The 27,500-nt window shown below is 47.1% G+C and overlaps 3 protein-coding genes across 4 annotated transcripts in view; 1 reads left to right on the top strand and 2 right to left on the bottom strand.

Moving 5' to 3' along the window:
* LOC130376166 (GON-4-like protein) overlaps positions 1-7,318 on the bottom strand; it is a 44,186-nt gene extending 36,868 nt beyond the window's left edge. The window contains exons 1-8 of the mRNA XM_056583385.1: positions 6,914-7,318; positions 4,653-5,118; positions 4,288-4,484; positions 3,398-3,472; positions 3,136-3,186; positions 2,880-2,930; positions 2,334-2,429; positions 1,645-1,707 (exon numbers count right to left, since the gene is read on the bottom strand). Coding sequence (XP_056439360.1) covers positions 1,645-1,707; positions 2,334-2,429; positions 2,880-2,930; positions 3,136-3,186; positions 3,398-3,472; positions 4,288-4,484; positions 4,653-5,109 — 990 coding nt within the window. The 5' untranslated portion in view covers positions 5,110-5,118; positions 6,914-7,318. The remainder of the gene's footprint in view (positions 1-1,644; positions 1,708-2,333; positions 2,430-2,879; positions 2,931-3,135; positions 3,187-3,397; positions 3,473-4,287; positions 4,485-4,652; positions 5,119-6,913) is intronic.
* A 380-nt stretch (positions 7,319-7,698) lies between these two features.
* Positions 7,699-8,473, top strand: LOC130375643 (C2 calcium-dependent domain-containing protein 4A-like). The gene has a single exon (XM_056582684.1). The coding sequence runs from the start codon at positions 7,823-7,825 to the stop codon at positions 8,348-8,350; it is 528 nt and encodes a 175-aa protein (XP_056438659.1). The 5' UTR covers positions 7,699-7,822; the 3' UTR covers positions 8,351-8,473.
* A 1,530-nt stretch (positions 8,474-10,003) lies between these two features.
* Positions 10,004-27,500, bottom strand: part of ints3 (integrator complex subunit 3) — a 25,720-nt gene continuing 8,223 nt past the window's right edge. The window contains exons 9-30 of one of the 2 annotated variants that reach the window (XM_056582598.1): positions 26,889-26,986; positions 26,188-26,379; positions 25,853-25,940; positions 25,033-25,112; positions 23,999-24,090; positions 21,652-21,684; positions 20,938-21,044; positions 20,689-20,808; positions 20,458-20,590; positions 19,863-19,917; positions 19,640-19,743; positions 19,070-19,234; positions 17,460-17,613; positions 16,681-16,749; positions 15,815-15,890; positions 15,354-15,467; positions 14,703-14,751; positions 14,230-14,397; positions 13,849-13,949; positions 12,143-12,215; positions 10,766-10,919; positions 10,004-10,139 (exon numbers count right to left, since the gene is read on the bottom strand). In XM_056582598.1, the coding sequence (XP_056438573.1) occupies positions 10,062-10,139; positions 10,766-10,919; positions 12,143-12,215; positions 13,849-13,949; positions 14,230-14,397; positions 14,703-14,751; positions 15,354-15,467; positions 15,815-15,890; positions 16,681-16,749; positions 17,460-17,613; positions 19,070-19,234; positions 19,640-19,743; positions 19,863-19,917; positions 20,458-20,590; positions 20,689-20,808; positions 20,938-21,044; positions 21,652-21,684; positions 23,999-24,090; positions 25,033-25,112; positions 25,853-25,940; positions 26,188-26,379; positions 26,889-26,986 (2,303 nt within the window). In that variant the 3' untranslated portion in view covers positions 10,004-10,061. The remainder of the gene's footprint in view (positions 10,140-10,765; positions 10,920-12,142; positions 12,216-13,848; positions 13,950-14,229; positions 14,398-14,702; positions 14,752-15,353; positions 15,468-15,814; positions 15,891-16,680; positions 16,750-17,459; positions 17,614-19,069; positions 19,235-19,639; positions 19,744-19,862; positions 19,918-20,457; positions 20,591-20,688; positions 20,809-20,937; positions 21,045-21,651; positions 21,685-23,998; positions 24,091-25,032; positions 25,113-25,852; positions 25,941-26,187; positions 26,380-26,888; positions 26,987-27,500) is intronic. The other variant, XM_056582599.1, reaches the window with a different exon arrangement.

Raw genomic sequence — 27,500 nt, 5'->3', positions numbered from 1 at the left:
GTTAGCGCATGTAGCTACTGAGTTAGGGTTGGTTAGTGCAAGTAGTGCTACTGAGTTAGGGTTAGGGTGAGCGCTATGTAGTGAGTAATAGTGAGTTATGGTAAGGATGAGCGCTATATTCTGAGTTAGGGTGAGTGCTATAATGAGTTAGGGTTAGGGTGAGTGCTATAGTGAGTTAGGGTTAGGGTGAGTGCTATAGTGAGTTAGGGTTAGGGTGAGTGCTATAGTGAGTTAGGGTTAGGGTGAGTGCTATAATGAGTTAGGGTTAGGGTGAGTGCTATAGTGAGTTAGGGTTAGGGTGAGTGCTATAGTGAGTTAGGGTTAGGGTGAGTGCTATAGTGAGTTAGGGTTAGGGTGAGTGCTATAGTGAGTTAGGGTTAGGGTGAGTGCTATAGTGAGTTAGGGTTAGGGTGAGTGCTATAGTGAGTTAGGGTTAGGGTGAGTGCTATAGTGAGTTAGGGTTAGGGTGAGTGCTATAGTGAGTTAGGGTTAGGGTGAGTGCTATAGTGAGTTAGGGTTAGGGTGAGTGCTATAGTGAGTTAGGGTTAGGGTGAGTGCTATAGTGAGTTAGGGTTAGGGTGAGTGCTATAGTGAGTTAGGGTTAGGGTGAGTGCTATAGTGAGTTAGGGTTAGGGTGAGTGCTATAGTGAGTTAGGGTTAGGGTGAGTGCTATAATGAGTTAGGGTTAGGGTGACGCTATATAGTGAGTTAAGGTTAAGGAGACGCTACAGTGAGTAACAGTGAGTTAAGGTTAAGGAGACGCTACAGTGAGTAATAGTGAGTTAAGGTTAAGGAGACGCTACAGTGAGTAATAGTGAGTTAAGGTTAAGGAGACGCTACAGTGAGTAATAGTGAGTTAAGGTTAAGGAGACGCTACAGTGAGTAATAGTGAGTTAAGGTTAAGGAGACGCTACAGTGAGTAATAGTGAGTTAAGGTTAAGGAGACGCTACAGTGAGTAATAGTGAGTTAAGGTTAAGGAGACGCTACAGTGAGTAACAGTGAGTTAAGGTTAAGGAGACGCTACAGTGAGTAACAGTGAGTTAAGGTTAAGGAGACGCTACAGTGAGTAACAGTGAGTTAAGGTTAAGGAGACGCTACAGTGAGTAATAGTGAGTTAAGGTTAAGGAGACGCTACAGTGAGTAATAGTGAGTTAAGGTTAAGGAGACGCTACAGTGAGTAATAGTGAGTTAAGGTTAAGGAGACGCTACAGTGAGTAACAGTGAGTTAGTGTGTCCTTTAGTACTCAGTACCTCATGTATTCTACAGTGAGTAACAGTGAGTTAGTGTGTCCTTTAGTACTCAGTACCTCATGTATTCTACAGTGAGTAACAGTGAGTTAGTGTGTCCTTTAGTACTCAGTACCTCATGTATTCTACAGTGAGTAACAGTGAGTTAGTGTGTCCTTTAGTACTCAGTACCTCATGTATTCTACAGTGAGTAACAGTGAGTTAGTGTGTCCTTTAGTACTCAGTACCTCATGTATTCTACAGTGAGTAACAGTGAGTTAGTGTGTCCTTTAGTACTCAGTACCTCATGTATTCTACAGTGAGTAACAGTGAGTTAGTGTGTCCTTTAGTACTCAGTACCTCATGTATTCTACAGTGAGTAACAGTGAGTTAGTGTGTCCTTTAGTACTCAGTACCTCATGTATTCTGGTTCCTCTGGGAGACGAGGCGGTGCTCTCCATGTCACTCTCCTGGAACGTCTGAACACAGAACAGATAGAGATAGATATAGCTATAGAGAGATGTAGGTGTATAGAGATATAAAGACATAGAAATGCATCCATACACAGGGCTTTACCCAGTCAACACCAGAGTGGGGCAGCACCAGCGTTACGCACGTTAACATAGGCCTGATAGCATGTTAACATGCTATCAGGCCTATGTTAACGTGTGTTAACATAGGCCTGATAGCATGTTAACATAGGCCTGATAGCATGTTAACGTAGGGCTGATAACATGTTAACGTAGGGCTGATAACATGTTAACATAGGCCTGATAGCATGTTAACGTAGGGCTGATAACATGTTAACATAATGTTAACATGTTATCAGCCCTACGTTAACATGCTATCAGGCCTATGTTACATAGGCCTGATAGCATGTTAACGTAGGGCTGATAACATGTTAACATAGGCCTGATAGCATGTTAACATAAGCCTGATAACATGTTAACATAGGCCTGATTACATGTTAACGTAGGGCTGATAACATGGTAACATAGGCCTGATAGCATGTTAACATAAGCCTGATAACATGTTAACGTAGCATACGTAATATTATACATATATGACATTGTACATGTATAACATGCATATGATCAGGACGTACATCTTCAGCGGTCTCATCTTCCTCGTCATCCTCTGGGTGATACTCTTCATCAGAAGAGTCTTCCTCAGCCAGGTGGATGTCAACAAACTGGGGGGCCTTTAAACAAAAAGAAATAAAGTGCTTAATATACACCAAACATATAAAACATATACAACATACATCAATAGAATATGTGTTTAATATACACCAAACATCAACCATAGATAATATACATTTAGTAAAGAACAGCAATCAAATATGTATTTTATATAGTCAAATATACAGAATATCCAACTAATAAACATATATAATATATATTAACCATATGTCTTTAATATATATATATTTAATAGAAAATATATATGAAATATCTATTGAATACTTTATGTTCATTCATGTTGAAATGTTCCTATTTTCTATGTATACAAAATACATCTGTGCCATATTTAAAACTATCAATACAATATATATAAACATCAGACTATAGATAAACATATCAGATTATATATAAACATATCAGACTATATATAAACATATCAGACTATACATAAACATAGAACCTCTGACCTTGACCTCTGAGGCCTTCTTGATGGGGGACATGTTCCACGCTGGAATCACCTGACACACACACACACACACACACACACACACACACACACACACACACACACACACACACACACACACACACACACACACACACACACACACAGAGGTTAGATGATGGACTTCCAAGCCAATCAGAGGCCCCTTCCTCTGTTAAGCTAATGGTGAGGTTAAGGTAGAGTTAAGGTAAGGGTTAAGTTAAGCTAAGGGTTCTTACCACTCCTCTCTCCACCACCTCTTTCAGCTTGGACCGGGTCATCTTGGGCTCCTGGGGGCACACACAGGGTCAGAGACAGACAGACAGACAGACGGACAGACAGAGAGGGGGGAGAGAGAGAGAGAGAGAGAGAGAGAGAGAGAGAGAGAGAGAGAGAGAGAGACAGAGACAGAGACAGAGACAGAGACAGAGACAGAGAGAGAGAGACAGAGAGAGACAGAGAGAGAGAGAGAGACAGAGAGAGAGAGAGAGAGACACTCACAAAGGGCGGCACAGCCTCCGTCTCGTTGAGAGCTGCTTTCATCATGGCCACCACATGCTCGTTAGTGATCACTTCCTGTTGGTCAAACACACTCGTTAGTGATCACTTCCTGTTGGTCAAAAACACTTGTTAGTGATCGCTTCCTGTTGGTCAAACACACTCGTTAGTGATCACTTCCTGTTGGTCAAACACACTCGTTAGTGATCACTTCCTGTTGGTCAAACACACTCGTTAGGGATCACTTCCTGTTGGTGGTAGCTGTGATGTAGCTGTGATGTAGCTGTTGTGTACGTGTGATGTAGCTGTTGTGTAGCTGTGATGTAGCTGTGATGTAGCTGTGATGTTGCTGTTGTGTAGCTGTGATGTAGCAGTGATGTTGCTGTTGTGTAGCTGTGATGTAGCAGTGATGTAGCTGTGGTGTAGCTGTTGTGTAGCTGTGATGTAGCTGTGATGTTGCTGTTGTGTAGCTGTGATGTAGCTGTGGTGTAGCTGTGGTGTAGCTGTGATGTAGCTGTTGTGTAGCTGTGATGTAGCTGAGATGTAGTTGTGGTGTAGCTGTGATGTAGCAGTGATGTTGCTGTTGTGTAGCTGTGATGTAGCTGTGATGTAGCAGTGATGTAGCTGTTGTGTAGCTGTGATGTTGCTGTTGTGTAGCTGTGATGTAGCTGTGGTGTAGCTGTGGTGTAGCTGCAGTGTAGCTGTGATGAAGCAGTGATGTAGCAGTGATGTAGCTGTGGTGTAGCTGTGCTGTAGCTGTTGTGTAGCTGTGATGTTGCTGTTGTTAGCTGTGATGTAGCAGTGATGTAGCTGTGGTGTAGCTGTGATGTAGCTGTTGTGTAGCTGTGATGTAGCAGTGATGTAGCTGTGGTGTAGCTGTGATGCAGACCCACATGGAGGATGTTCTTGACATTGACGGCGGTCAGCTTGTGATGTCTGGACTTCGTCTCCAGCGATTGGTCCAGAAGTCGGTCCATCTCTAGCCTGGGCTCCGCCTCCTCTTCACTGTCAGATGTCATCTTGCTCCGCCTCCTCTTCTCCCCCCGGGCACGCCCCCCTCCCGCCGGCCCCCCCACCTGGTCCACACGGTCTGGGAGACAAAACTATACTCTTAGAAAACCAAGTAACCCCAACCCATAATGTAACAATGTAACAATGAGAGAATGAGATAATGTCAAGATTGGATAATGTGAGAATGTATCAATGAGATAATGTCACAATGAGATAATGTGTGAATGTAACAATGAGATCATCTTACCCATGGTGATGACCAGGCTGGAATCTGTCGTGTCTTCCTCCACCAGCAGATTCTCTTCCTCTTCCTCTTGAGACTGCTGCAGTGCATTGTGGGTGGAGCCTGGAGACTGCTGCAGTGCATTGTGGGAGGAGCCAGGATACTGTTGCAGTGCATCGTGGGAGGAGCCTGGGGACTGCTGCAGTGCATTGTGGGAGGAGCCTGGGAACTGTTGCAGTGCATTGTGGGAGGAGCCTGGGGACTGCTGCAGTGCATTGTGGGAGGAGCCAGGGGACTGCTGCAGTGCATTGTGGGAGGAGCCAGGGGACTGCTGCAGTGCATTGTGGGAGGAGCCTGGTGACTGCTGCAGTGCATTGTGGGAGGAGCCAGGGGACTGCTGCAGTAAATTGTGGGAGGAGCCTGGGGACTGCTGCAGTGCATTGTGGGGGGTGATTTTGACGCGTTTGCGTTCAGGATTCATGGTCGTCTTCTAATTAGAAGGAAGATGAAGACAGAAAGAAGATATTTGTGTGACATCATAACCACAATCACCAAGAAGATGTTTTCGATAAGCCATGGATTAAGAAGACACTTCTACGCTTCCAAGTTTTAAATGTAAAAACACTTTGAAATGCATCGCTTGGGTCTAGTTAAGTAATCAGTAATAATAATATTAATACATATTAATATATTTCAGTCAGTGTGTCTCTTTCTGCAGCAATATTGAAGGATGCAGTAGATCAAAATAATAAATAGATAAGAGTAATCAATGATTATGACTGGTAAAAGCTTGCTGAACTCTTTGTTTCAGTGTGTACTGCTTGGCTATAAGGAGATGAGGAGGCAAAGGAGGAGGAGAAGGAGGCTATATGGAGATATGAGGAGCAGGAGGAGGCTATATGGAGATATGAGGAGCAGTATGAGGCTATAAGGAGATATGAGGAGCAGGAGGAGGCTATATGGAGATATGAGGAGCAGGAGGCTATATGGAGATATGAGGAGCAGCAGGAGGCTATATGGAGATATGAGGAGCAGGAGGCTATATGGAGATATGAGGAGCAGGAGGCTATAAGGAGATATGAGGAGCAGGAGGCTATAAGGAGATATGAGGAGCAGGAGGCTATAAGGAGATATGAGGAGCAGGAGGCTATAAGGAGATATGAGGAGCAGGAGGAGGCTATAAGGAGATATGAGGAGCAGGAGGCTATAAGGAGATATGAGGAGCAGGAGGAGGCTATAAGGAGATATGAGGAGCAGGAGGCTATAAGGAGATATGAGGAGCAGGAGGAGGCTATAAGGAGATATGAGGAGCAGGAGGCTATAAGGAGATATGAGGAGCAGGAGGAGGCTATAAGGAGATATGAGGAGCAGGAGGCTATAAGGAGATATGAGGAGCAGGAGGAGGCTATAAGGAGATATGAGGAGCAGGAGGCTATAAGGAGATATGAGGAGCAGGAGGAGGCTATAAGGAGATATGAGGAGCAGGAGGCTATAAGGAGATATGAGGAGCAGGAGGAGGCTATAAGGAGATATGAGGAGCAGGAGGCTATAAGGAGATATGAGGAGCAGGAGGAGGCTATAAGGAGATATGAGGAGCAGGAGGCTATAAGGAGATATGAGGAGCAGGAGGCTATAAGGAGATATGAGGAGCAGGAGGAGGCTATAAGGAGATATGAGGAGCAGGAGGCTATAAGGAGATATGAGGAGCAGGAGGCTATAAGGAGATATGAGGAGCAGGAGGCTATAAGGAGATATGAGGAGCAGGAGGAGGCTATAAGGAGATATGAGGAGCAGGAGGCTATAAGGAGATATGAGGAGCAGGAGGCTATAAGGAGATATGAGGAGCAGGAGGCTATAAGGAGATATGAGGAGCAGGAGGAGGCTATAAGGAGATATGAGGAGCAGGAGGCTATAAGGAGATATGAGGAGCAGGAGGCTATAAGGAGATATGAGGAGCAGGAGGCTATAAGGAGATATGAGGAGCAGGAGGCTATAAGGAGATATGAGGAGCAGGAGGCTATAAGGAGATATGAGGAGCAGTATGAGGCTATAAGGAGATATGAGGAGCAGGAGGCTATAAGGAGATATGAGGAGCAGGAGGCTATAAGGAGATATGAGGAGCAGGAGGCTATAAGGAGATATGAGGAGCAGCAGGAGGCTATAAGGAGATATGAGGAGCAGGAGGCTATAAGGAGATATGAGGAGCAGGAGGCTATACAGAGAATTGATAAACTACGACAAGAACTACAACAACAACAACACAACACAAGGAGCGCGGTTCTTACCCGCCATTGACTTCCGCTTGTGGATTAAAACTACAATTCCGGGTGTGAACGTCTTCGTTCCCCATGAAACGTACAGAACTACACTGGTTTGATACCGGTCCCTCGTCTCTCAACTGGCCTGAAACCGGTCCCTCGTCTCTCAACTGGTCTGAAACCAGTACCTCGTCTCTCCTCCAGTCGGACCTCAGCTCGACCGTTTCCGGGGGAGGGCCCTATTTCCTAACCAATCACTATAGTCCAACGTTCCCGCCATCATTCAACGTCGTTTATAGTGGACAAGGTCCTTTCCTTCGCTTAGGGTGCGATAAAGGCTTCGCTCGAATTCTGGACCAAACTCTGACCTATTTTTCTTCAAGACATGAAGGAAAATTCCCAAGTACTAAAAATGAAAACCGCGTTGCTGAGATGATCCGACCACAGCCACACGACGTCATCAGGCGACGACGGAAGTCTCGGTCAGCAGCGGGGAACTACAAGTCCCGAAGACGGACTACAAAAAGCGCGCCTCAGATGCCGTGTTGTTTCATGCAGCCAGTGATATAAACTTGGCCAATTCGAAAAACATTACTTCATTACCAAGGATGGAAAGACAATTTAAACAAAAGTATAATAGGCCAGTTACATAAGTGAAAGGAAATGGATGCGACGTTGAGAAGAGTTTATCTATATTCTTTCTTCATCTTTTTATTCCGTCCTTGGTAGTGAGGTCACATTTATCACCGGGTTGTTTATATCGCCTCCTCCTCAATCAGCGTCGTGATTGAGTCCAGCTGTGGTTCATTCATAAAACCGGAGCCGTTCATTCAGCAGAAATCGGAGCCGCTCATTCATCAGAACCGGGAGCCATTCATCAGAACCCGGAGCCATTCATCAGAACCCGGAGCCATCCGGCCAGTGGACCTTAGGAACATGAAGTTTCCCGCAGCCCGCTGGCTCCTGGTCCGGTCCCCTCGCCCTGACCCTCGTCCCGGTCCCGGGGGACCCCCGTCCCGGTCCCTGCGGACCCTCGCCCTGACCCCGGAGAGGATCCCACGCTTCCTCATCCCGTCTCCCGCGCACCCCGCACGGCGGCCCTCCGCGGGCTCCCCTGACGTCAGCCCCGGCCCAAGTCGGCGGGCCGGACCGACTTCCCGGTTCCTCCGTCTCCCCGCCTCAGGCCTCGGGGCAACGCGCCGCCGCAGCGGGGACGCGGACACCGATGAATCGACGCGCGCAGCCATGTCCCTGCCGCACGTGGGGAAGGTTACGACGCCGTACGGGTTCCGCGCGGTGCTCGAGTCGAGCCCCTGCTGCCGTCGGCGGGAATCTCTTTTCCATCACAAACTCAAAACTCCAGCCGTCCCGGTGACTGACAGCCCGCAAGCGGAAAAGTATCCTGAAGCCAGAGAGCAGCGCTCCTGCGGGACGGCGCGCGGCCCCCGGCTGACCCCGCGGTGACGGTCGGGTGACCCCAAACGTCACCTCACATATTCCGTAATTTTAAAGACTTTTATTTAACTTGCTACGAATTTTCAAATAAAGAAATGAACATCGTGAAGTATTGTGTTAACGCTTTTTCCTCCAAACATAATTAACCTTTGACCTTTAACCACTGGAAACACTCCTAACACTGGGCTGGTGGATAATTCAATATATCTTTTTTTTTTTTTGCCATGGGCCCCCCCTCTGCCTTGGTTTTAAGTTTGTATCCATAAATACAAACTTAAAACCAGAAGTAAGAATTAAATTTTTATTTTTTTTTTTTTTTTTTTGGGGGGCCCCCTCAGGACTTGGGGCCCTGCGCGTTATGGGAGCGGCGGCATTGTGTTTATCTAGAGACTGGACATTAGTGATCGGCTGGCCGATATTTCGGATCGACATTGGCGTTTTTTACGTGCATTTGCCGATAGATACAATTTGTAATTTCTATGTAAATTGAGGGAGCAAAAGCAGTATCGGCTCAAGAAAAAAGGCAGCCCGTATGGGTCATCGACGGCTAATCCATAACTGTCGATCCCTAGTGGACATAATAGCCGGTTAATGACTTTATAGAGCGTACTTCATACCCGCTTATGTTGTCCTGAGTCCCGACAAAAGCCAAAGAACGCTAAAATGTCCCGGTTTCCACCAACCGCTATGCAATGTCAGCGATTACACAGCCAACGTTCTCATTCTAGCCCGATCGGTAACTTAGATTTGGTCAGTATTGCTACTTGATGCCGCCCGGCCCGTCCCAGACTCTTCCTCCAGCGGCCCCCGTCTGGAGTCTAGACAAGAGTCTTTACATGGAGAGTCTGGATAAATATTTAAATTGGGGGAGTCTTTACATGGAGAGTCTGGATAAGTATTTAAATTGGGGGAGTCTTTACATGGAGAGTCTGGATAAGTATTTAAATTGGGAGAGTCTAGATAAGTCTACATGGAGTCTGGATAAGTCTTGACATGGAGTCTAGATAAGAGTCTTTACATGAGTATAAGAGTCTTCCATGACGGAACGTTTACACGTTTTCTGAAACTAGGAAGGAATATAGACTATGAAACACACCCTCTGATTGGTTGACTGCTGGTTGAAACCCAGACATCCGATTGGTCTGATAAACGAGGCATTCAGTTTTCAGCCATTTTATTGGTTCGCACTCAACTGTGTTATGAAAATAGGTCAGTAGAAAGAAATAAGTGAAAAAGTGTTTTTCAATCATCCAGTCAAGGCCTTTATAACATCCAATCCCAGGGTACGTGGCCTTGATACCGTCCAATGGGGAGAGAGGAGTTGATACCGTCCAATGGGGAGAGAGGAGTTGATACCGTCCAATGGGGAGAGGAGTTGATATCGTCCAATGGAGAGAGAGGAGTTGATACCGTCCAATGGAGAGAGAGGAGTTGATACCCTCCAATGAGGAGAGAGGAGTTGATACCGTCCAATGGAGAGAGAGGAGTTGATACCCTCCAATGAGAAGAGACCAGCTGGTAAAACAAATAAAATCCTTGGCGATCGTTAAAGAAGTGCAGCATCACAATGTCTGACCTCTGATCCCTGGAGGACCAATCGGCACGCCCCCACCCCGTAGCCACGCCCCCACCCCGTAGCCACGCCCCCACCCCGTAGCCACGCCCCCATCCCGACTTGGTTTGACAGGCCCTCGCCACATGGCGCTGCTCTGTGATTGGTTCAGTCGCTGTCGGAGCCCACAGCGGACGAGCACTTCCTCTTCCTCTTGGGCGCCTTCGGCTTCGAATCTTCCTCCTCCTGGAATAGAAACACATTATATATATTAAATATATTATAATCACATAATGTACACATTATGTACACTATATATACAGATAATACACTCCTCCTCCTGGAATATATAAACACATTATATATCTATACACATTATACACAAACAGATATACATTATATACACACTCAACCTCCTGGAACAAACATTATATACACTCCTGGAATATATTTATTTACACATTATACTATATACACATTACATATCCGCCTCCTCCTGGAATATATTTAACAATCATTTGCGAAGGCGCAGTGAATAACTGTTTTAGTATATACTACACTTGAACACTCCACAAATAAACAAGATGGCACTTTTTGCCGGGATTAATTTGTTTTTTTTAGCGGTTTATTGGTTTTTATTATATTATAAAAAAAAAAAAAACGCTAAAAAAACCAAATAAATCCCGAGTTTGAGGTCTCAATCATGGGGTATTGCCCCATCCCTGATCCCGCGACAGCGGATCAATCAAATTGCGGCAACTTAGGAGGTTCACGCGTAGTGCGTTGGCGTGTGCGTGCGTTGATGTGCGTTGGTGTGTGCGTGCGTTGATGTGCGTGAGTGTGTGTGTGCGATGATGATGTGCGTGTGTTACCGAGGCGCTGCTGGACACGCTGTCCTCCTCGGTTGCCGGGGGCGCCGCCCCCTTGCGGGAGCGCGGCGAAGAGGCCGGAGCCTTACGGCGGGACTTCAGAGGCTTCGACTGGAAGTCCTCGTACTCCTCAGCCAATGAGAACAGGTCGCTGTACCTGGGGAGGGGGAGGGAGGGGGAGGGAGGGGGAGAGAGACAGAGACGGAGACAGAGACAGAGACGGAGGGAGAGGGAGAGGGAGGGGGAGAGAGACAGAGACGGAGACAGAGACAGAGACGGAGGGAGAGGGAGAGGGAGAGGGAGAGAGACAGAGACGGAGAGAGAGAGACGAGTTAGGCCCCGGTCCCATTGCTCTCCCCTTAACCAGAACACTTGCTTTGAGGTCCCTCCACAGTGAAGTCCGCTCAAAGAGGGAAGTGAGAGTGAAGATCTTTCACTATGAAACGTGACACCACTATTATTAATATTAATTGATTCATAAAGGGGTTGGTTATGGTTCCTATAGGGGTTGGTTATGGTTCCTATAGGGGTTGGTTATGGTTCCTATAGGGGTTGGTTATGGTTCCTGTAGGGGTTGGTTATGGTTCGTGTAGGGGTTGGTTATGGTTGGTATAGGGGTTGGTTATGGTTGGTATAGGGGTTGGTTATGGTTCCTATAGAGGTTGGTTATGGTTGGTATAGGGGTTGGTTATGGTTGGTATAGGGGTTGGTTATGGTTGGTATAGGGGTTGGTTATGGTTCGTATAGGGGTTGGTTATGGTTGGTATAGGGGTTGGTTATGGTTCGTGTAGGGGTTTGTTATGGTTGGTATAGGGGTTGGTTATGGTTCGTGTAGGGGTTGGTTATGGTTGGTATAGGGGTTGGTTATGGTTCCTATAGGGGTTGGTTATGGTTCCTATAGGGGTTGGTTATGGTTCCTATAGGGGTTGGTTATGGTTCCTATAGAGGTTGGTTATGGTTCCTATAGAGGTTGGTTATGGTTGGTATAGGGGTTGGTTATGGTTGGTGTAGGGGTTGGTTATGGTTGGTATAGGGGTTGGTTATGGTTGGTATAGGGGTTGGTTATGGTTGGTGTAGGGGTTGGTTATGGTTCCTATAGGGGTTGGTTATGGTTCCTATAGGGGTTGGTTATGGTTCCTATAGAGGTTGGTTATGGTTCCTATAGGGGTTGGTTATGGTTCCTATAGAGGTTGGTTATGGTTGGTATAGGGGTTGGTTATGGTTCCTATAGAGGTTGGTTATGGTTGGTATAGGGGTTGGTTATGGTTCCTATAGGGGTTGGTTATGGTTGGTATAGGGGTTAGTTATGGTTCCTATAGGGGTTGGTTATGGTTGGTATAGGGGTTAGTTATGGTTCCTAGAGGCGTTAGTGTGACCTACCTCATCTTGTGGGCCTCATCACAGCTGGCCTGGACGTGTTGGAGGGCTTGGAGGATGGGAGTCTGACTGAAGACTGCAAAGAATACATCCCATTATTACACACACACACACACCACACACACACATATAGTGATGTTTAGAGCAGTATAAGGTAGTATAGTGTAGTATTATGATGTTTAGAGCAGTATAAGGTAGTATAGTGTAGTATTATGATGTTGAGAGCAGTATAAGGTAGTATAGTGTAGTATTATGATGTTTAGAGCAGTATAAGGTAGTATAGTCTAGTATTATGATGTTTAGAGCAGTATAAGGTAATATAGTGTAGTATTATGATGTTTAGAGCAGTATAAGGTAGTATAGTGTAGTATTATGATGTTTAGAGCAGTATAAGGTAGTATAGTGTAGTATTATGATGTTGAGAGCAGTATAAGGTAGTATAGTGTAGTATTATGATGTTGAGAGCAGTATAAGGTAGTATAGTGTAGTATTATGATGTTGAGAGCAGTATAAGGTAGTATAGTGTAGTATTATGATGTTTAGAGCAGTATAAGGTAGTATAGTGTAGTATTATGATGTTTAGAGCAGTATAAGGTAGTATAGTGTAGTATTATGATGTTTAGAGCAGTATAAGGTAGTATAGTGTAGTATTATGATGTTTAGAGCAGTATAAGGTAGTATAGTCTAGTATTATGATGTTTAGAGCAGTATAAGGTAGTATAGTGTAGTATTATGATGTTTAGAGCAGTATAAGGTAATATAGTGTAGTATTATGATGTTTAGAGCAGTATAAGGTAGTATAGTGTAGTATTATGATGTTTAGAGCAGTATAAGGTAGTATAGTGTAGTATTATGATGTTTAGAGCAGTATAAGGTAGTATAGTGTAGTATTATGATGTTTAGAGCAGTATAAGGTAGTATAGTGTAGTATTATGATGTTTAGAGCAGTATAAGGTAGTATAGTGTAGTATTATGATGTTTAGAGCAGTATAAGGTAGTATAGTGTAGTATTATGATGTTTACTGCAGTATAAGGTAGTATAGTGTAGTATTATGATGTTTAGAGCAGTATAAGGTAGTATAGTGTAGTATTATGATGTTGAGAGCAGTATAAGGTAGTATAGTGTAGTATTATGACGTTGAGAGCCGTATAAGGTAGTATAGTGTAGTATTATGAAGTTTAGAGCAGTATAAGGTAGTATAGTGTAGTATTATGATGTTTAGAGCAGTATAAGGTAGTATAGTGTAGTATTATGATGTTTAGAGCAGTATAAGGTAGTATAGTGTAGTATTATGATGTTTAGGGCAGTATAAGGTAGTATAGTGTAGTATTATGATGTTTACTGCAGTATAAGGTAGTATAGTGTAGTATTATGATGTTTAGAGCAGTATAAGGTAGTATAGTGTAGTATTATGATGTTGAGAGCAGTATAAGGTAGTATAGTGTAGTATTATGATGTTGAGAGCAGTATAAGGTAGTATAGTGTAGTATTATGATGTTTAGAGCAGTATAAGGTAGTATAGTGTAGTATTATGATGTTTAGAGCAGTATAAGGTAGTATAGTGTAGTATTATGATGTTGAGAGCAGTATAAGGTAGTATAGTGTAGTATTATGATGTTGAGAGCAGTATAAGGTAGTATAGTGTAGTATTATGATGTTTAGAGCAGTATAAGGTAGTATAGTGTAGTATTATGATGTCAGTACTCACAGCTGTTCTTGGTGTGCGTCAGGCTCAGTCTCAGGTTGTCCAGATGTTCCAGGATCTGTTCCAGGGTCAGCTGAGCAAGCTTACTGCTGGAGCTACGCAGACTGCACACACACACACATTAGGATTAATATAAAGACAGAGAGAGCGCGAGAGATAGAGAGAGACAAACACAGAGACAGAGAGACAGACATAGGAGACAGACAGAGAGAGACAGAGAGAGAGAGAGAGAGAGAGAGAGAGAGAGAGACAAACATAGGAGACAGAGAGAGACATAGGAGACAGACAGACAGAAAGACAGAGAGACAGACAGAGACACAGAGAGACAGACATAGGAGACAGACAGACAGACAGACAGACAGACAGACAGCCAACCAGCCCTACCTCTGTCGTTTGCGGGGCTGGTTGTTGTTCTTGATCAGCTGGGTCTTGATGTGCTCTCCCAGGGCGTCGTCCTGCTTGGCCGCCCAGTGCCTCAGGATGCTGGTGGTGAACTGGTCGTCATGGTTACAGGGCCGACTCAGGACCATCTTCACCATGTCCTCGCTGGGCCTGACACAAACACACACACACCATCAACAACACGCACACACACATCACCAACACACACACATACAGCCTCAACAACACACTCCACCAACACACACCATCAACAACACGCACACACACACACACACACACACACCATCAACAACACGCACACACACACACACACACACACACACACCAACATCGACACACCACCATCCACACACACATACAGCCTCAACAACACCCACACACACATCACCAACACACGTACATCAACACACACAGCATCAACACACACACACTGTGTACGCGTGACACACACTTACTTTTCTCTCCTCAGTTGAAGCAGCAGACAGGACAGAGCCTCCGGGTGTTCTGGAGAGACACACACAAATTAGTGTGTTACCGTTATATTGGGGGGTGAGTGTGTTACCGTTATATTGGGGGGTGAGTTTGTTGCCGTTATATTGGGGGGTGAGTGTGTTACCGTTATATTGGGGGGTGAGTGTGTTACCGTTATATTGGGGGGTGAGTGTGTTACCGTTATATTGGGGGGTGAGTGTGTTACCGTTATATTGGGGGGTGAGTGTGTTACCGTTATATTGGGGGGTGAGTGTGTTACCGTTATATTGGGGGGTGAGTGTGTTACCGTTATATTGGGGGGTGAGTGTGTTACCGTTATATTGGGGGGTGAGTGTGTTACCGTTATATTGGGGGGTGAGTGTGTTACCGTTATATTGGGGGGTGAGTGTGTTACCGTTATATTGGGGGATGAGTACGTTGCCGTTATATTGGGGGATGAGTGTGTTACCGTTATATTGGGGGGTATGAGTGTGTTACCGTTATATTGGGGGGTGAGTGTGTTACCGTTATATTGGGGGGTATGAGTGTGTTACCGTTATATTGGGGGGTGAGTGTGTTACCGTTATATTGGGGGATGAGTGTGTTACCGTTATATTGGGGGATGAGTGCGTTACCTTTATACTTGAGATGGTGCAGGATGGGGATGATTGTTTCCATGGCGATGCTGTGAGCCAGGAACAGCTGCCAGGTGCTGTACTGTTCGAACGTCTCCCAGTCCAGAGACTGAACTACAAGACACAACCACACAGTCAACCATCTCCATAGCAACCACTCAACACAGTCTTCATGGCAATCACTCAACACCATCTTCATAGCAACCACTCGACACCGTCTCCATAGCAACCACTCGACACCGTCTTCATAGCAACCACTCGACACCGTCTTCATAGCAACCACTCAACACCGTCTTCATAGCAACCACTCGACACTGTCTCCATAGCAACCACTCGGAGAACTAGCATAGCACAGCCCCACTACTCAGGACAGAGCTAGCATAGCACCCCCATGTTATTCACTACAAGTTGCTCTGTTCTTCAGTTTGAGAAGCGACTGTCTGGCTGTCTGTGTAACTCACTGAGGATGTTGAGTACAGAGTCCTTCCTGAACATGACAAGATTCCCCATCATCACGTGACACATCAACTCCTGGAGCTAGAGACAGGGAGAGAGAGCGAGAGCGAGAGCGAGAGAGAGCGAGAGAGAGAGAGTTAAGAGAGCGAGTGGGAGAGTGAGAAACACACACATGGAGAGAGAGTTAATAGAGACATTTAACAGAAATACATAGTTTACATACAGATATAAATTCAAAATTAGGGATTTTAGTGGATGCTTGGGTGGTAGTTGATACATGGTAGTTGATACATGGTAGAGGGTGGTAGTTGATACATGGTAGTGGGTGGTAGTTGATACATGGTAGTGGGTGGTAGTTGATACATGGTAGAGGGTGGTAGTTGATACATGGTTCAGGGTGGTAGTTGATACATGGTAGTGGGTGGTAGTTGATACATGGTTCAGGGTGGTAGTTGATACATGGTAGTGGGTGGTAGTTGATACATGGTAGTGGGTGGTAGTTGATACATGGTTGTGGGTGGTAGTTGATACATGGTAGTGGGTGGTAGTTGATACATGGTAGTGGGTGGTAGTTGATACATGGTAGTGGGTGGTAGTTGATACATGGTAGAGGGTGGTAGTTGATACATGGTAGAGGGTGGTAGTTGATACATGGTAGTGGGTGGTAGTTGATACATGGTAGAGGGTGGTAGTTGATACATGGTAGTGGGTGGTAGTTGATACATGGTAGTGGGTGGTAGTTGATACATGGTAGTGGGTGGTAGTTGATACATGGTAGTGGGTGGTAGTTGATACATGGTAGTGGGTGGTAGTTGATACATGGTAGTGGGTGGTAGTTGATACTTGGTTGTGGGTGGTAGTTGATAGTTACCTGTGTTGAGTCGATAACGGCAACAATCATATTAAGCAACTCTCCACTACGCAGGGTCTCATCTGGAAACTACACACAAAGACACATACAAAGGGAAGGTTATATATCTATGTCTATATATCTATACCTACGCATCTATAGCACCTGGGAGTAGACGTGTGTATCTATATCTCTAGCTCTGCCTGGGAGTAGATGTGTATCTATATCTTTAGATCTACAGTACCTGGGAGTAGCTGTGTATCTATGTCTCTAGCTCTACCGGGCAGTAGCTGTGTATCTATGTCTCTAGCTCTACCGGGCAGTAGCTGTGTATCTATGTCTCTAGCTCTACCAGTAGCTGTGTATCTATGTCTCTAGCTCTACCAGTAGCTGTGTATCTTTGTCTCTAGCTCTACCGGGCAGTAGCTGTGTACCTATGTCTCTAGCTCTATCAGTAGCTGTGTATCTATGTCTCTAGCTCTACCGGGCAGTAGCTGTGTATCTATGTCTCAAGCTCTACCAGTAGCTGTGTATCTATGTCTCTAGCTCTACCGGGCAGTAGCTGTGTATCTATGTCCCTAGCTCTACCGGGCAGTAGCTGTGTATCTATGTCTCTAGCTCTACCAGTAGCTGTGTATCTATGTCTCTACCGGGCAGCAGCTGTGTATCTATGTCTCTAACTGGGAGCAGCTGTGTATCTATGTCTCTACCGGGCAGTAGCTGTGTATCTATGTCTCTACCGGGCAGTAGCTGTGTATCTATGTCTCTACCGGGCAGCAGCTGTGTATCTATGTCTCTACCTGGGAGTAGATGGAGGGCGTGAGGTAGCAGAGCAGCCTCACGTCGTCCTCCTGGCAGGCCTTCATGTCCATCATGAGGCAGGTGTGGAGGTCCCCCAGCGCCGTGGCCTGGGCGAACGACTCGTACAGACTCATCTTCCCCATCGCTGCCTTACTGCCCCACACACAGTACACACACGTTACACACAGAGTACACACAGAGTACACAGCCCGAGTAACCACAGAGTACACACACTGAGTACACAACCCGAGTAACCAGAGTACACACCGAGAACACACACACTGAGTACACACTGAGTACACACACTGAGTACACACACTGAGTGTATACACTGAGAACACATCGAGTACACACACTGAGAACACATCGAGTACACACCGAGTACACACCGAGAACACACCGAGAACACACACTGAGTATAGTAATACCTAGCCTTGAAGTAGTACATCAGGTGGTAGTATTATGACGGTAGCACCTAGCCTTGAGGTAGTATTATGACGGTAGTACCTAGCCTTGAGGTAGTATTATGACGGTAGTAGTTTGACGGTAGTACCTAGCCTTGAGGTAGTAGTATGACGGTAGTAGTATGACGGTAGTACCTAGCCTTGAGGTAGTAGTATGACGGTAGTACCTAGCCTTGAGGTAGTATTATGACGGTAGTACCTAGCCTTGAGGTAGTAGTATGACGGTAGTACCTAGCCTTGAGGTAGTATTATGACGGTAGTACCTAGCCTTGAGGTAGTAGTATGACGGTAGTACCTAGCCTTGAGGTAGTATTATGACGGTAGTACCTAGCGTTGAGGTAGTATTATGACGGTAGTACCTAGCCTTGAGGTAGTAGTATGACGGTAGTACCTAGCCTTGAGGTAGTATTATGACGGTAGTAGTTTGACGGTAGTACCTAGCCTTGAGGTAGTAGTATGACGGTAGTACCTAGCCTTGAGGTAGTATTATGACGGTAGTACCTAGCCTTGAGGTAGTAGTATGACGGTAGTACCTAGCCTTGAGGTAGTAGTATGACGGTAGTACCTAGCCTTGAGGTAGTAGTATGACGGTAGTACCTAGCGTTGAGGTAGTAGTATGACGGTAGTACCTAGCCTTGAGGTAGTAGTATGACGGTAGTAGTATGACGGTAGTACCTAGCCTTGAGGTAGTATTATGACGGTAGTACCTAGCCTGAGGTAGTAGTATGACGGTAGTACCTAGCCTTGAGGTAGTAGTATGACGGTAGTAGTATGACGGTAGTACCTAGCCTTGAGGTAGTAGTATGACGGTAGTACCTAGCCTTGAGGTAGTAGTATGACGGTAGTAGTATGACGGTAGTACCTAGCTTTGAGGTAGTAGTATGACGGTAGTACCTAGCCTGAGGTAGTAGTATGACGGTAGTACCTAGCCTTGAGGTAGTAGTATGACGGTAGTACCTAGCCTGAGGTAGTAGTATGACGGTAGTACCTAGCCTTGAGGTAGTAGTATGACGGTAGTACCTAGCCTGAGGTAGTAGTACGACGGTAGTACCTAGCCTTGAGGTAGTAGTATGACGGTAGTACCTAGCCTGAGGTAGTAGTATGACGGTAGTACCTAGCCTGAGGTAGTAGTATGACGGTAGTACCTAGCCTTGAGGTAGTACAGCAGGTGGTAGCCGATCTTGGGCTGCTTCTGGTACAGCTCGGCCAGCATGTCCAACAGGACCGAGAAGCCGCTGTTGTCCTCCTGCATGGTGCACAGGTTCCTGAACACCAGGCACACCGGCTTACACACCGACTCCTCCAGAGACCTGACACACACACACACACACACACACACACACACACACACACACACACACACACACACACACACACACACACACACACACACACACACACACACACACACACACACACACACACACACACACACACACACACGTTAATTGTAAAACAATAATCTGCGAGGGTCTACACCCGGCAGAGTTGTACACAGTTCATTGGAGTTGCAAATACAAATAACTTTATGTATAATTACGTTGAAACCGCAACAGTGTAAACACATTGTAACCAGCATTCAGACAGTACTATCACAGGAAACGCGCGCAGTGTAAACGCACGCAGTGTAAACGCATGCAGTGTAAACGCAAGCAGTGTAAACGCGGGCAGTGTAAAAGCACGCCGTGTAAACACATGCCGTGCAAGGTACGTACTCCTCGGTGATCTCGTCTGGTAGGACGTCTCCTCTGAAGTGACCTTTGAACAGCTCAGCCAGGCAGGAGGCCAGAGTGGACATCTGCTCAGGGTCAAAGTCGTCCTACACACCACACGCACAGAGAGGACACGGTGGGACACGGTGAGACCTGAGGGGGGAGTAGGCTTACGGTGGGCTAGAGCTCCAGGGTGGAGAGCAGGGACAGTGGGTCCTCCTCTTACCTCCAGGATGAGGTCTACGATGTCCTGCATCACCTCGCACTGGTTCTCTGCATCGCTGGAGAGGAGAGGAGGAGTCGTTATCTACCTTGTACACAACAGTCCTACATAACAGCAGGCGGTAGGCCTTACTTGTATATAACAGTCCTAAATATAGACAGGCGGTAGGCCTACCTTGTATATAACAGTCCTAACAGCAGGCGGTAGGACTACCTTGTATGTAACAGTCCTACAAATAAACAGCAAGTAGGTCTACCTCGTGTACAACAGTCCTAACCCAGGCGGTAGGCTTACCTCGTGTAGAACACTCCTAACCCAGGCGGTAGGCCTACCTCGTGTACAGCAGTCCTAACCCCGGCGGTAGGCCTACCTCGTGTACAGCAGTCCTAACCCCGGCGGTAGGCCTACCTCGTGTACAGCAGTCCTAACCCCGGCGGTAGGCCTACCTCGTGTACAGCAGTCCTAACCCCGGCGGTAGGCCTACCTCGTGTACAGCAGTCCTAACCCCGGCGGTAGGCCTACCTCGTGTACAGCAGTCCTAACCCCGGCGGTAGGCCTACCTCGTGTACAGCAGTCCTAACCCCGGCGGTAGGCCTACCTAGCTTTCTGGAGCTGCAGGACCTTGTCCTTCATCACGTCCTCCAGCTGGTCCTGGAAGGGCGTGATGTCCGCCGGCTCCTCGATGATCTCTTCTTTGATTGGCTGGAAGCGGAACTCCCGCTGCTTCTTCCCTGAAAGGTAATTGGCTGTTGGGTCACTGGGCGTCCCGCTTAGACCTCCGACTCGGGTGGGGGGGGGGGGGGGGGGACCACCTGGAGACAACGCTCACCTTTGTTGTTCACCTCCTCCTCGTCGTCGCTGAAGGCTGCCTCGGTGGCGTCGTAGCAACCCTCCTCCTTGTCCAGGACGTTGTTGTCCATCTCCATGGTTACGGACTCCTCCATCTTCACTGTGAACGGGATCAGTCGAGAAACTTTAACACGACGTGCAGACGGCCGACCGACCCTCGACCGTCATGATAAACGTGACCCCCGTAAACATGTGGAGCACTGCTTAAAGACTACAGCGTGTGGGTTACCCTCGGTGGGGGGCGAGGGGGAGGTGCAGAACTCGGGGAAACGTTCCCTCAGCATGGAGCGCAGCTCACGATCCAGCTTGGGATTATCAAACAGCGGAGCCAGGTGGCTGGAGAGAGAGAGAGAGAGAGACAGAGAGACAGAGAGAGAGAGAGCGACAGAGAGACAGAGAGACAGAGAGAGAGAGAGACAGAGAGCGAGAGCGAGAGAGAGAGACAGAGAGAGACAGAGAGACAGAGAGCGAGAGCGAGAGCCAGAGCCAGAGCCAGAGCCAGAGCCAGAGCCAGAGCCAGAGTGAGAGAGAACCAGAGAGAAAGAGAGAGCGAGAGACAGAGACAGAGACAGAGAGAGACACAGAGAGAGAGAGACAGAGAGAGAGAGAGACAGAGAGAGAGAGAGAGCCAGAGAGCCAGAGAGCCAGAGAGAACCAGAGAGAAAGAGAGAGCGAGAGACAGAGACAGAGACAGAGAGAGACACAGAGAGAGCGAGAGACAGAGACAGAGACAGAGAGAGACACAGAGAGAGAGAGAGACAGAGACAGAGACAGAGAGAGACACAGAGAGAGAGAGAGACAGAGACAGAGAGAGAGACAGAGAGAGAGAGAGACAGAGAGAGAGAGAAAATTACATGGGAATAAATAGTAATAGCTGGAATGCAAAGGGTTTGAATGTGAGGTCGTGATCATGCATCGGTCAGGAGAGCTGTCTGAGCCTCACTTCAGGGTATTTGTGCGTCTGTCATGGCTGCTGCTACAAGACAACAAGACAAACAATACTGGTTTAGTGACGCTTCTCCTGCCTCAGAGTCAACAAGAACGTAGACATAGAAGGATCCATATACTATGTACAGAATGATGCATCAATGGAGAGATATAGATGGACATCTTCATCTATTGATATATGTAGATAATATATATTATAACTATACACAAATAGATATGCATCTATAGATATAGATGGACAGTATATCTATATACACACAGATATATATCATCTATAGATTTACACATATACATATATATATATGCATAAAAAAAATACATGTATATATAATATATATATATATACATATATATATATGCATTAAAAAAATACATGTATATATAATATATATAATATATATATATATGTCTACACACATATATTTATATATATACACATCCATAAAGATAGATACACATATTATAGATAGATATTCATTTTCAATATTTGTCACACATATTTTTCGAGACAGTAAATCATCATGCACGGATTACGACGGACGACAAAACAGTACAACAAACAATAAAACGTAATCAAATAATAAAGTACAAAATACAGTACAAGGTAAAGGATACAGTATAGGTACAGTACAGGGTACAGTTAACACAGACTTTATTAAGACCAGCACGCAGAACAACATGTCATAAAAGGCTGTCACCACGCAGAACAACATGTCATAACAGGCTGTCACCACGCAGAACAACATGTCATAACAGGCTGTCACCACGCAGAACAACATGTCATAACAGGCTGTCACCACGCAGAACAACATGTCATAAAAGGCTGTCACCACGCAGAACAACATGTCATAACAGGCTGTCACCACGCAGAACAACATGTCATAACGCAGAACAACATGTCATAACGCAGAACAACATGTCATAAAAGGCTGTCACCACGCAGAACAACATGTCATAACAGGCTGTCACCACGCAGAACAACATGTCATAACAGGCTGTCACCGCGCAGACTAACATGTCATAACGCAGACTAACATGTCATAACAGGCTGTCACCACGCAGAACAACATGTCATAACAGGCTGTCACCACGCAGACTAACATGTCATAACAGGTTGTCACCACGCAGAACAACATGTCATAACGCAGAACAACAGGCTGTCAGCAGACATTTGATGAAGGCGTCTCTTCATTTCGTCTCTGAAACGGTTCAAGTGGTTAAAACAAAGTATTTGAATAACGTACAATCTACTGCTACGACTAGGTTCACCATGGTGAAGGTTAAGGGTTAGGGTAAGGGTTAGGTTCAGAGTAGGAGTACAGGGTTAGGGCACAGGGTTAGGTTAAGGGTAAGGGCACAGGGTTAGGTTAAGGGTAAGGGTTAGGTTAAGGGCACAGGGTTAGGTTAAGGGTAAGGGTTAGGTTAAGGGTAAGGGACGGGTACAAGGTAGGCTTAGGGTAAGAGTACAGGGTTTGGGCACACGGTTAGGTTAAGGGTAAGGGCACAGGGTTAGGTTAAGGGTAAGGGTTAGGTTAAGGGCACAGGGTTAGGTTAAGGGTAAGGGTTAGGTTAATGCCGCGTTTCCACTGCAGGGTGCGGAACGGATCGGATCGCAAAGGTGCGGTAGGGAGGGGGCGGTATAGCCCAGCTCAGTTCCGAGGTCGCGTTTCCACCGCCGACAGTACCTGGTGGTAGGCCGGATGTCGATCGCCGCGGCAGCTACGTAAACATAGTAAACAACGTCTTCCTCCCCAAGAATGCAGAGGAACGTCTCCACCTCCTTGTTCGGCCAAGCAAGCTTTTTACGCGACATGTTAATTGTAAAGAATAATACCTCGAGGCTACTGTTTGTTTGTTTTTATCCCCGCGTCACCCGGAAGTGACGATTCTGTCGACCAATCAACGGAGGGGGGGGTGTAGCTAGAATTTCACGGGACCCTTTCAGGCGTCTGGTCTCGTTTTGGGTACCGCAACGGAGGAGTCCCGAGAATGGGGCCGGAACGGGTACGGCAAAGTCCGGGTCACGCCCACTTTTGGCGGTGGAAACGCGACCCGACCCGACCCTTTGCGATCCGATCCGTTCCGCACCCTGCAGTGGAAACGCGCCATAAGGGTAAAAGCTAAGTTTAGGGTAAGAGTACAGGGTTAGGGTAAGGGTTAGGTTAAGGTTAATGGTACAGGGTATAGGTTTAGGGTATATCTATCTATCAGTCTATCTAGAGCTTACGCTGGACTCTTCTCCATGATGACGGTTAAGGTACACGTATAGGGTATGAGTTAAGGGTTAGGGTACAGGCTAAGGGTTAGGGAACAGTATATATATATATGTAGAGAGATCTTACGCGAGGACTCTCTTCTCCATGATGAAGGTCAGGGAGTTGAAGACGCCCTGACGCACCTGGGACTCCAGGGGGGGGAAGAAATGAGGAATGATCTGAGGTCAGTGGAGAGGAGGGGAGAGGGGAGGAGGGGAGGGGAGGAGAGGACGGGAGGAGAGGGGAGGGGAGGGGAGGGGAGGAGAGAGGAGGTGAGGAGAGGGGAGAGGAGGAGGAGAGAGGAGGAGGGGACGGGAGGAGAGAGAAGAGGAGGGGAGGGGAGGGCAGGAGGGGAGGGGAGGAGAGAGAAGAGGAGGGGAGGGCAGGAGGAGAGAGGAGGTGAGGAGAGGGGAGAGGAGGAGGGGAGGGGAGGAGAGGACGGGAGGAGAGAGAAGAGGAGGGGAGGGGAGGGGAGGAGGAGAGAGGAGGTGAGGAGAGGAGAGAGGAGGAGGGGAGGGGAGGAGAGAGAAGAGGGGAGGAGGGGAGGGGAGGAGAGAGGAGGAGGAGAGAGGAGGTGAGGAGAGGGGAGAGGAGGAGAGGACGGGAGGAGAGAGAAGAGGAGGGGAGGGGAGGGGAGGAGGAGGAGAGAGGAGAGGGGAGAGGAGAGAGGAGAGAGAGGAGGAGGGGAGAGGAGAGGACAGGAGGGAGGAGAGGGGAGAGGAGAGAGGAGGAGGAGAGAGAGAGAGAGAAGAGGAGGGGAGAGGAGAGGAGGGAGGAGAGGGGAGAGGAGAGAGAGAGAGAAGAGGAGGGGAGAGGAGGGAGGAGAGGAGAGGAGGGAAGGGAGGAGAGGGGAGCGGAGGAGAGAAGAGGAGGGGAGAGAGGAGAGACAAGGACAACAGGAGAAAGAAAGAGGGACAGAGGACAGCTTAGAAGGAGAGACACAGGGAGGAGAGAAGGAAAGGAGAGAGCTTGATGAGGAGGAGAAATAAGTAGAGGAGATGAAACAGGAGTTAGGGTTCATCTTACGGTTGTGTGTGCGCTCGTGGGGTGTGTGTGTTGTTATGGTGTGTGTGTTCGTGGTGTGTGTGTGTGTGTGTGTGTGTGTGGTATGTGTGTGTTACCCTGCACATGAAGTCCAGCAGAGTGGCGGTGATGGCCGGGTGAGGCTTCATAGAGTGATGCATCACCAGGATAGCAGGCTCTGGGAGAGAGACATAGACACACAGTCAGAGAGAGAGAGACAGAGAGAGAGAGAGAGAGAGAGAGACATAGACACACAGTCAGAGAGAGAGAGAGACATAGAGAGAGAGACATAGACACACAGTCAGAGAGAGAGACATAGACACACAGTCAGAGAGAGAGAGAGACATAGAGAGAGAGACATAGACACACAGTCAGAGAGAGAGAGACATAGACACACAGTCAGAGAGAGAGAGAGAGAGAGAGACATAGAGAGAGAGAGAGAGAGAGAGAGAGAGAGAGACAGACAGAGAGACAGAGAGAGAGAGAGAGAGAGACAGAGACAGAGAGAGACACACAGTCAGAGAGAGAGAGAGAGAGAGAGAGACACAGAGACACAGAGAGAGACACAGAGAGAGAGAGAGAGAGAGAGAGACACAGAGAGAGACAGAGAGAGAGAGAGAGACAGAGAGACAGAGAGAGAGAGAGAGAGAGAGAGACAGAGAGACAGAGAGAGAGAGACACACAGTCAGAGAGAGAGAGAGAGAGAGAGACACACAGTCAGAGAGAGAGACATAGACACACAGTCAGAGAGAGAGAGAGAGCGAGAGAGACACACAGTCAGAGAGAGAGACATAGACACACAGTCAGAGAGAGAGAGAGAGAGACAGAGAGAGACAGAGACAGAGAGAGAGAGAGACAGAGAGAGACAGAGACAGAGAGAGAGAGAGACAGAGACAAAGAGAGAATGTGTGTGTGTACCTATGTTCATGATGCTGTCCTTCTCAGGACTGAAGAACAGCCAATCATAGAAGAGAGCCAGCTTAGCGTTGGAGGCCGCAACGTTTGACTGGAGAGACAGAGGAACTCATGAATGACAGGGTGACTGGTGACAGGGTGACGGGTGACAGGGTGACGGGTGACAGGGTGACGGGTGACAGGGTGACTGGTGACAGGGTGACTAATGGCATTATTGATGATGCATTGTTGATGAATGATATGATGAATGATATTCAGCTATAAATCCTCCCCACACCCAGTATGTACCATGTTACAGCTTTCATGGATCTGAATGGCCGTGCTCTTCCTGGTCTTACCGTGCAGGTGGTGAGCAGCCAGCCAATGATGGCCCAGCGCGGCAGGATGTCAGAGCTCAGGACCTCGTTGGAGGGATGGACCACGCCACAGATGTAGCGAATCAGGTCGCAGCGGAGGGACTGGCTCTCCGCCGTGGACAGATACTGCCTCTGGAACCACTCCTGGTAGCGCTTCTGCTGCCCGAACCGCACCTACCCACACAGTCACTGGTCACCTACAGAGCTCTCCCCGTGTGCGGGTGAGTGTGGGTGAGTGTGGGTGAGGGCTGGGCGATTAATCGAACTTTGACCGCGGTTTCGATTTCAGCGTCATACGATCACAAAATTAACATAATCAAGTTTTTCGAAATTTTCTTTGTGAACATTTTGTGTAATTTTTTAAACTTCTCAGTTGCAAAATTCTTTTTGGGAGAGACATGCTGAACTAATACAACGTGTATTCAAACTCAAAAATAACCCTTTGAATGATCGTGATTTCAATATTGACCACAATAACCGTGATTATGATTTTCACCCATACTCGAGCAGCCCTAGTGTGTGTGTGTGTGTGTGTGTGTGTGGGGTGGGGTGTGTGTGTGTGTGTGTGTGTGTGTGTGTGTGTGTGGGGGGGTGGGGTGTGTCTGTGTGTGTGTGTGTGTGGGGGGGGGGGGGTGGGGTGTGTCTGTGTGTGTGTGTGTGTGGGGGGTGTGTGTCTGCGTTACCCTGGAGGTCATGAACAGTAGTTTGGTCTCCATGTCAGGAGTCAGACGGCAGGCCAGGAACTTGCGGGACGTCCGAGCAGTAAGGAGCTGGAGCAGACCTAGATACACAATACCAGGTGATACCATCAGACCTGATACAGTACCAGGTGAACCATCAGACCTGATACAGTACCAGGTGATACCATCAGACCTGATACAGTACCAGGTGAACCATCAGACCTGATACATTACCAAGTGATACCATCAGACCTGATACAGTACCAGGTGATACACAATACCAGGTGATACCATCAGACCTGATACAGTACCAGCTGAACCATCAGACCTGATACAGTACCAGGTGATACACAGTACCAGGTGATACCATCAGACCTGATACAGTACCAGGTGAACCATCAGACCTGATACAGTACCAGGTGATACACAGTACCAGGTGATACAGAATACCAGGTGATACCATCAGACCTGATACAGTACCAGGTGAACCATCAGAACTGATAGTACCAGGTGATACACAGTACCAGGTGATACCATCAGACCTGATACAGTACCAGGTGAACCATCAGACCTGATACAGTACCAGGTGATACACAGTACCAGGTGAGACCATCA

This window comes from Gadus chalcogrammus, chromosome 22 (assembly GCF_026213295.1).
Source record: "Gadus chalcogrammus isolate NIFS_2021 chromosome 22, NIFS_Gcha_1.0, whole genome shotgun sequence".
Classification (NCBI taxonomy): Eukaryota; Metazoa; Chordata; class Actinopteri; order Gadiformes; family Gadidae; genus Gadus; species Gadus chalcogrammus.
The sequence above is the reverse complement of the archived record's forward strand: the minus strand, read 5'-3'. Positions and strand labels throughout refer to the sequence as shown.

Excerpts from the sequence above, each read along its gene's own strand:
- LOC130375643 (XM_056582684.1), top strand. The coding sequence starts at position 7,823 with ATGAAGTTTCCCGCAGCCCGCTGGCTCCTGGTCCGGTCCCCTCGCCCT.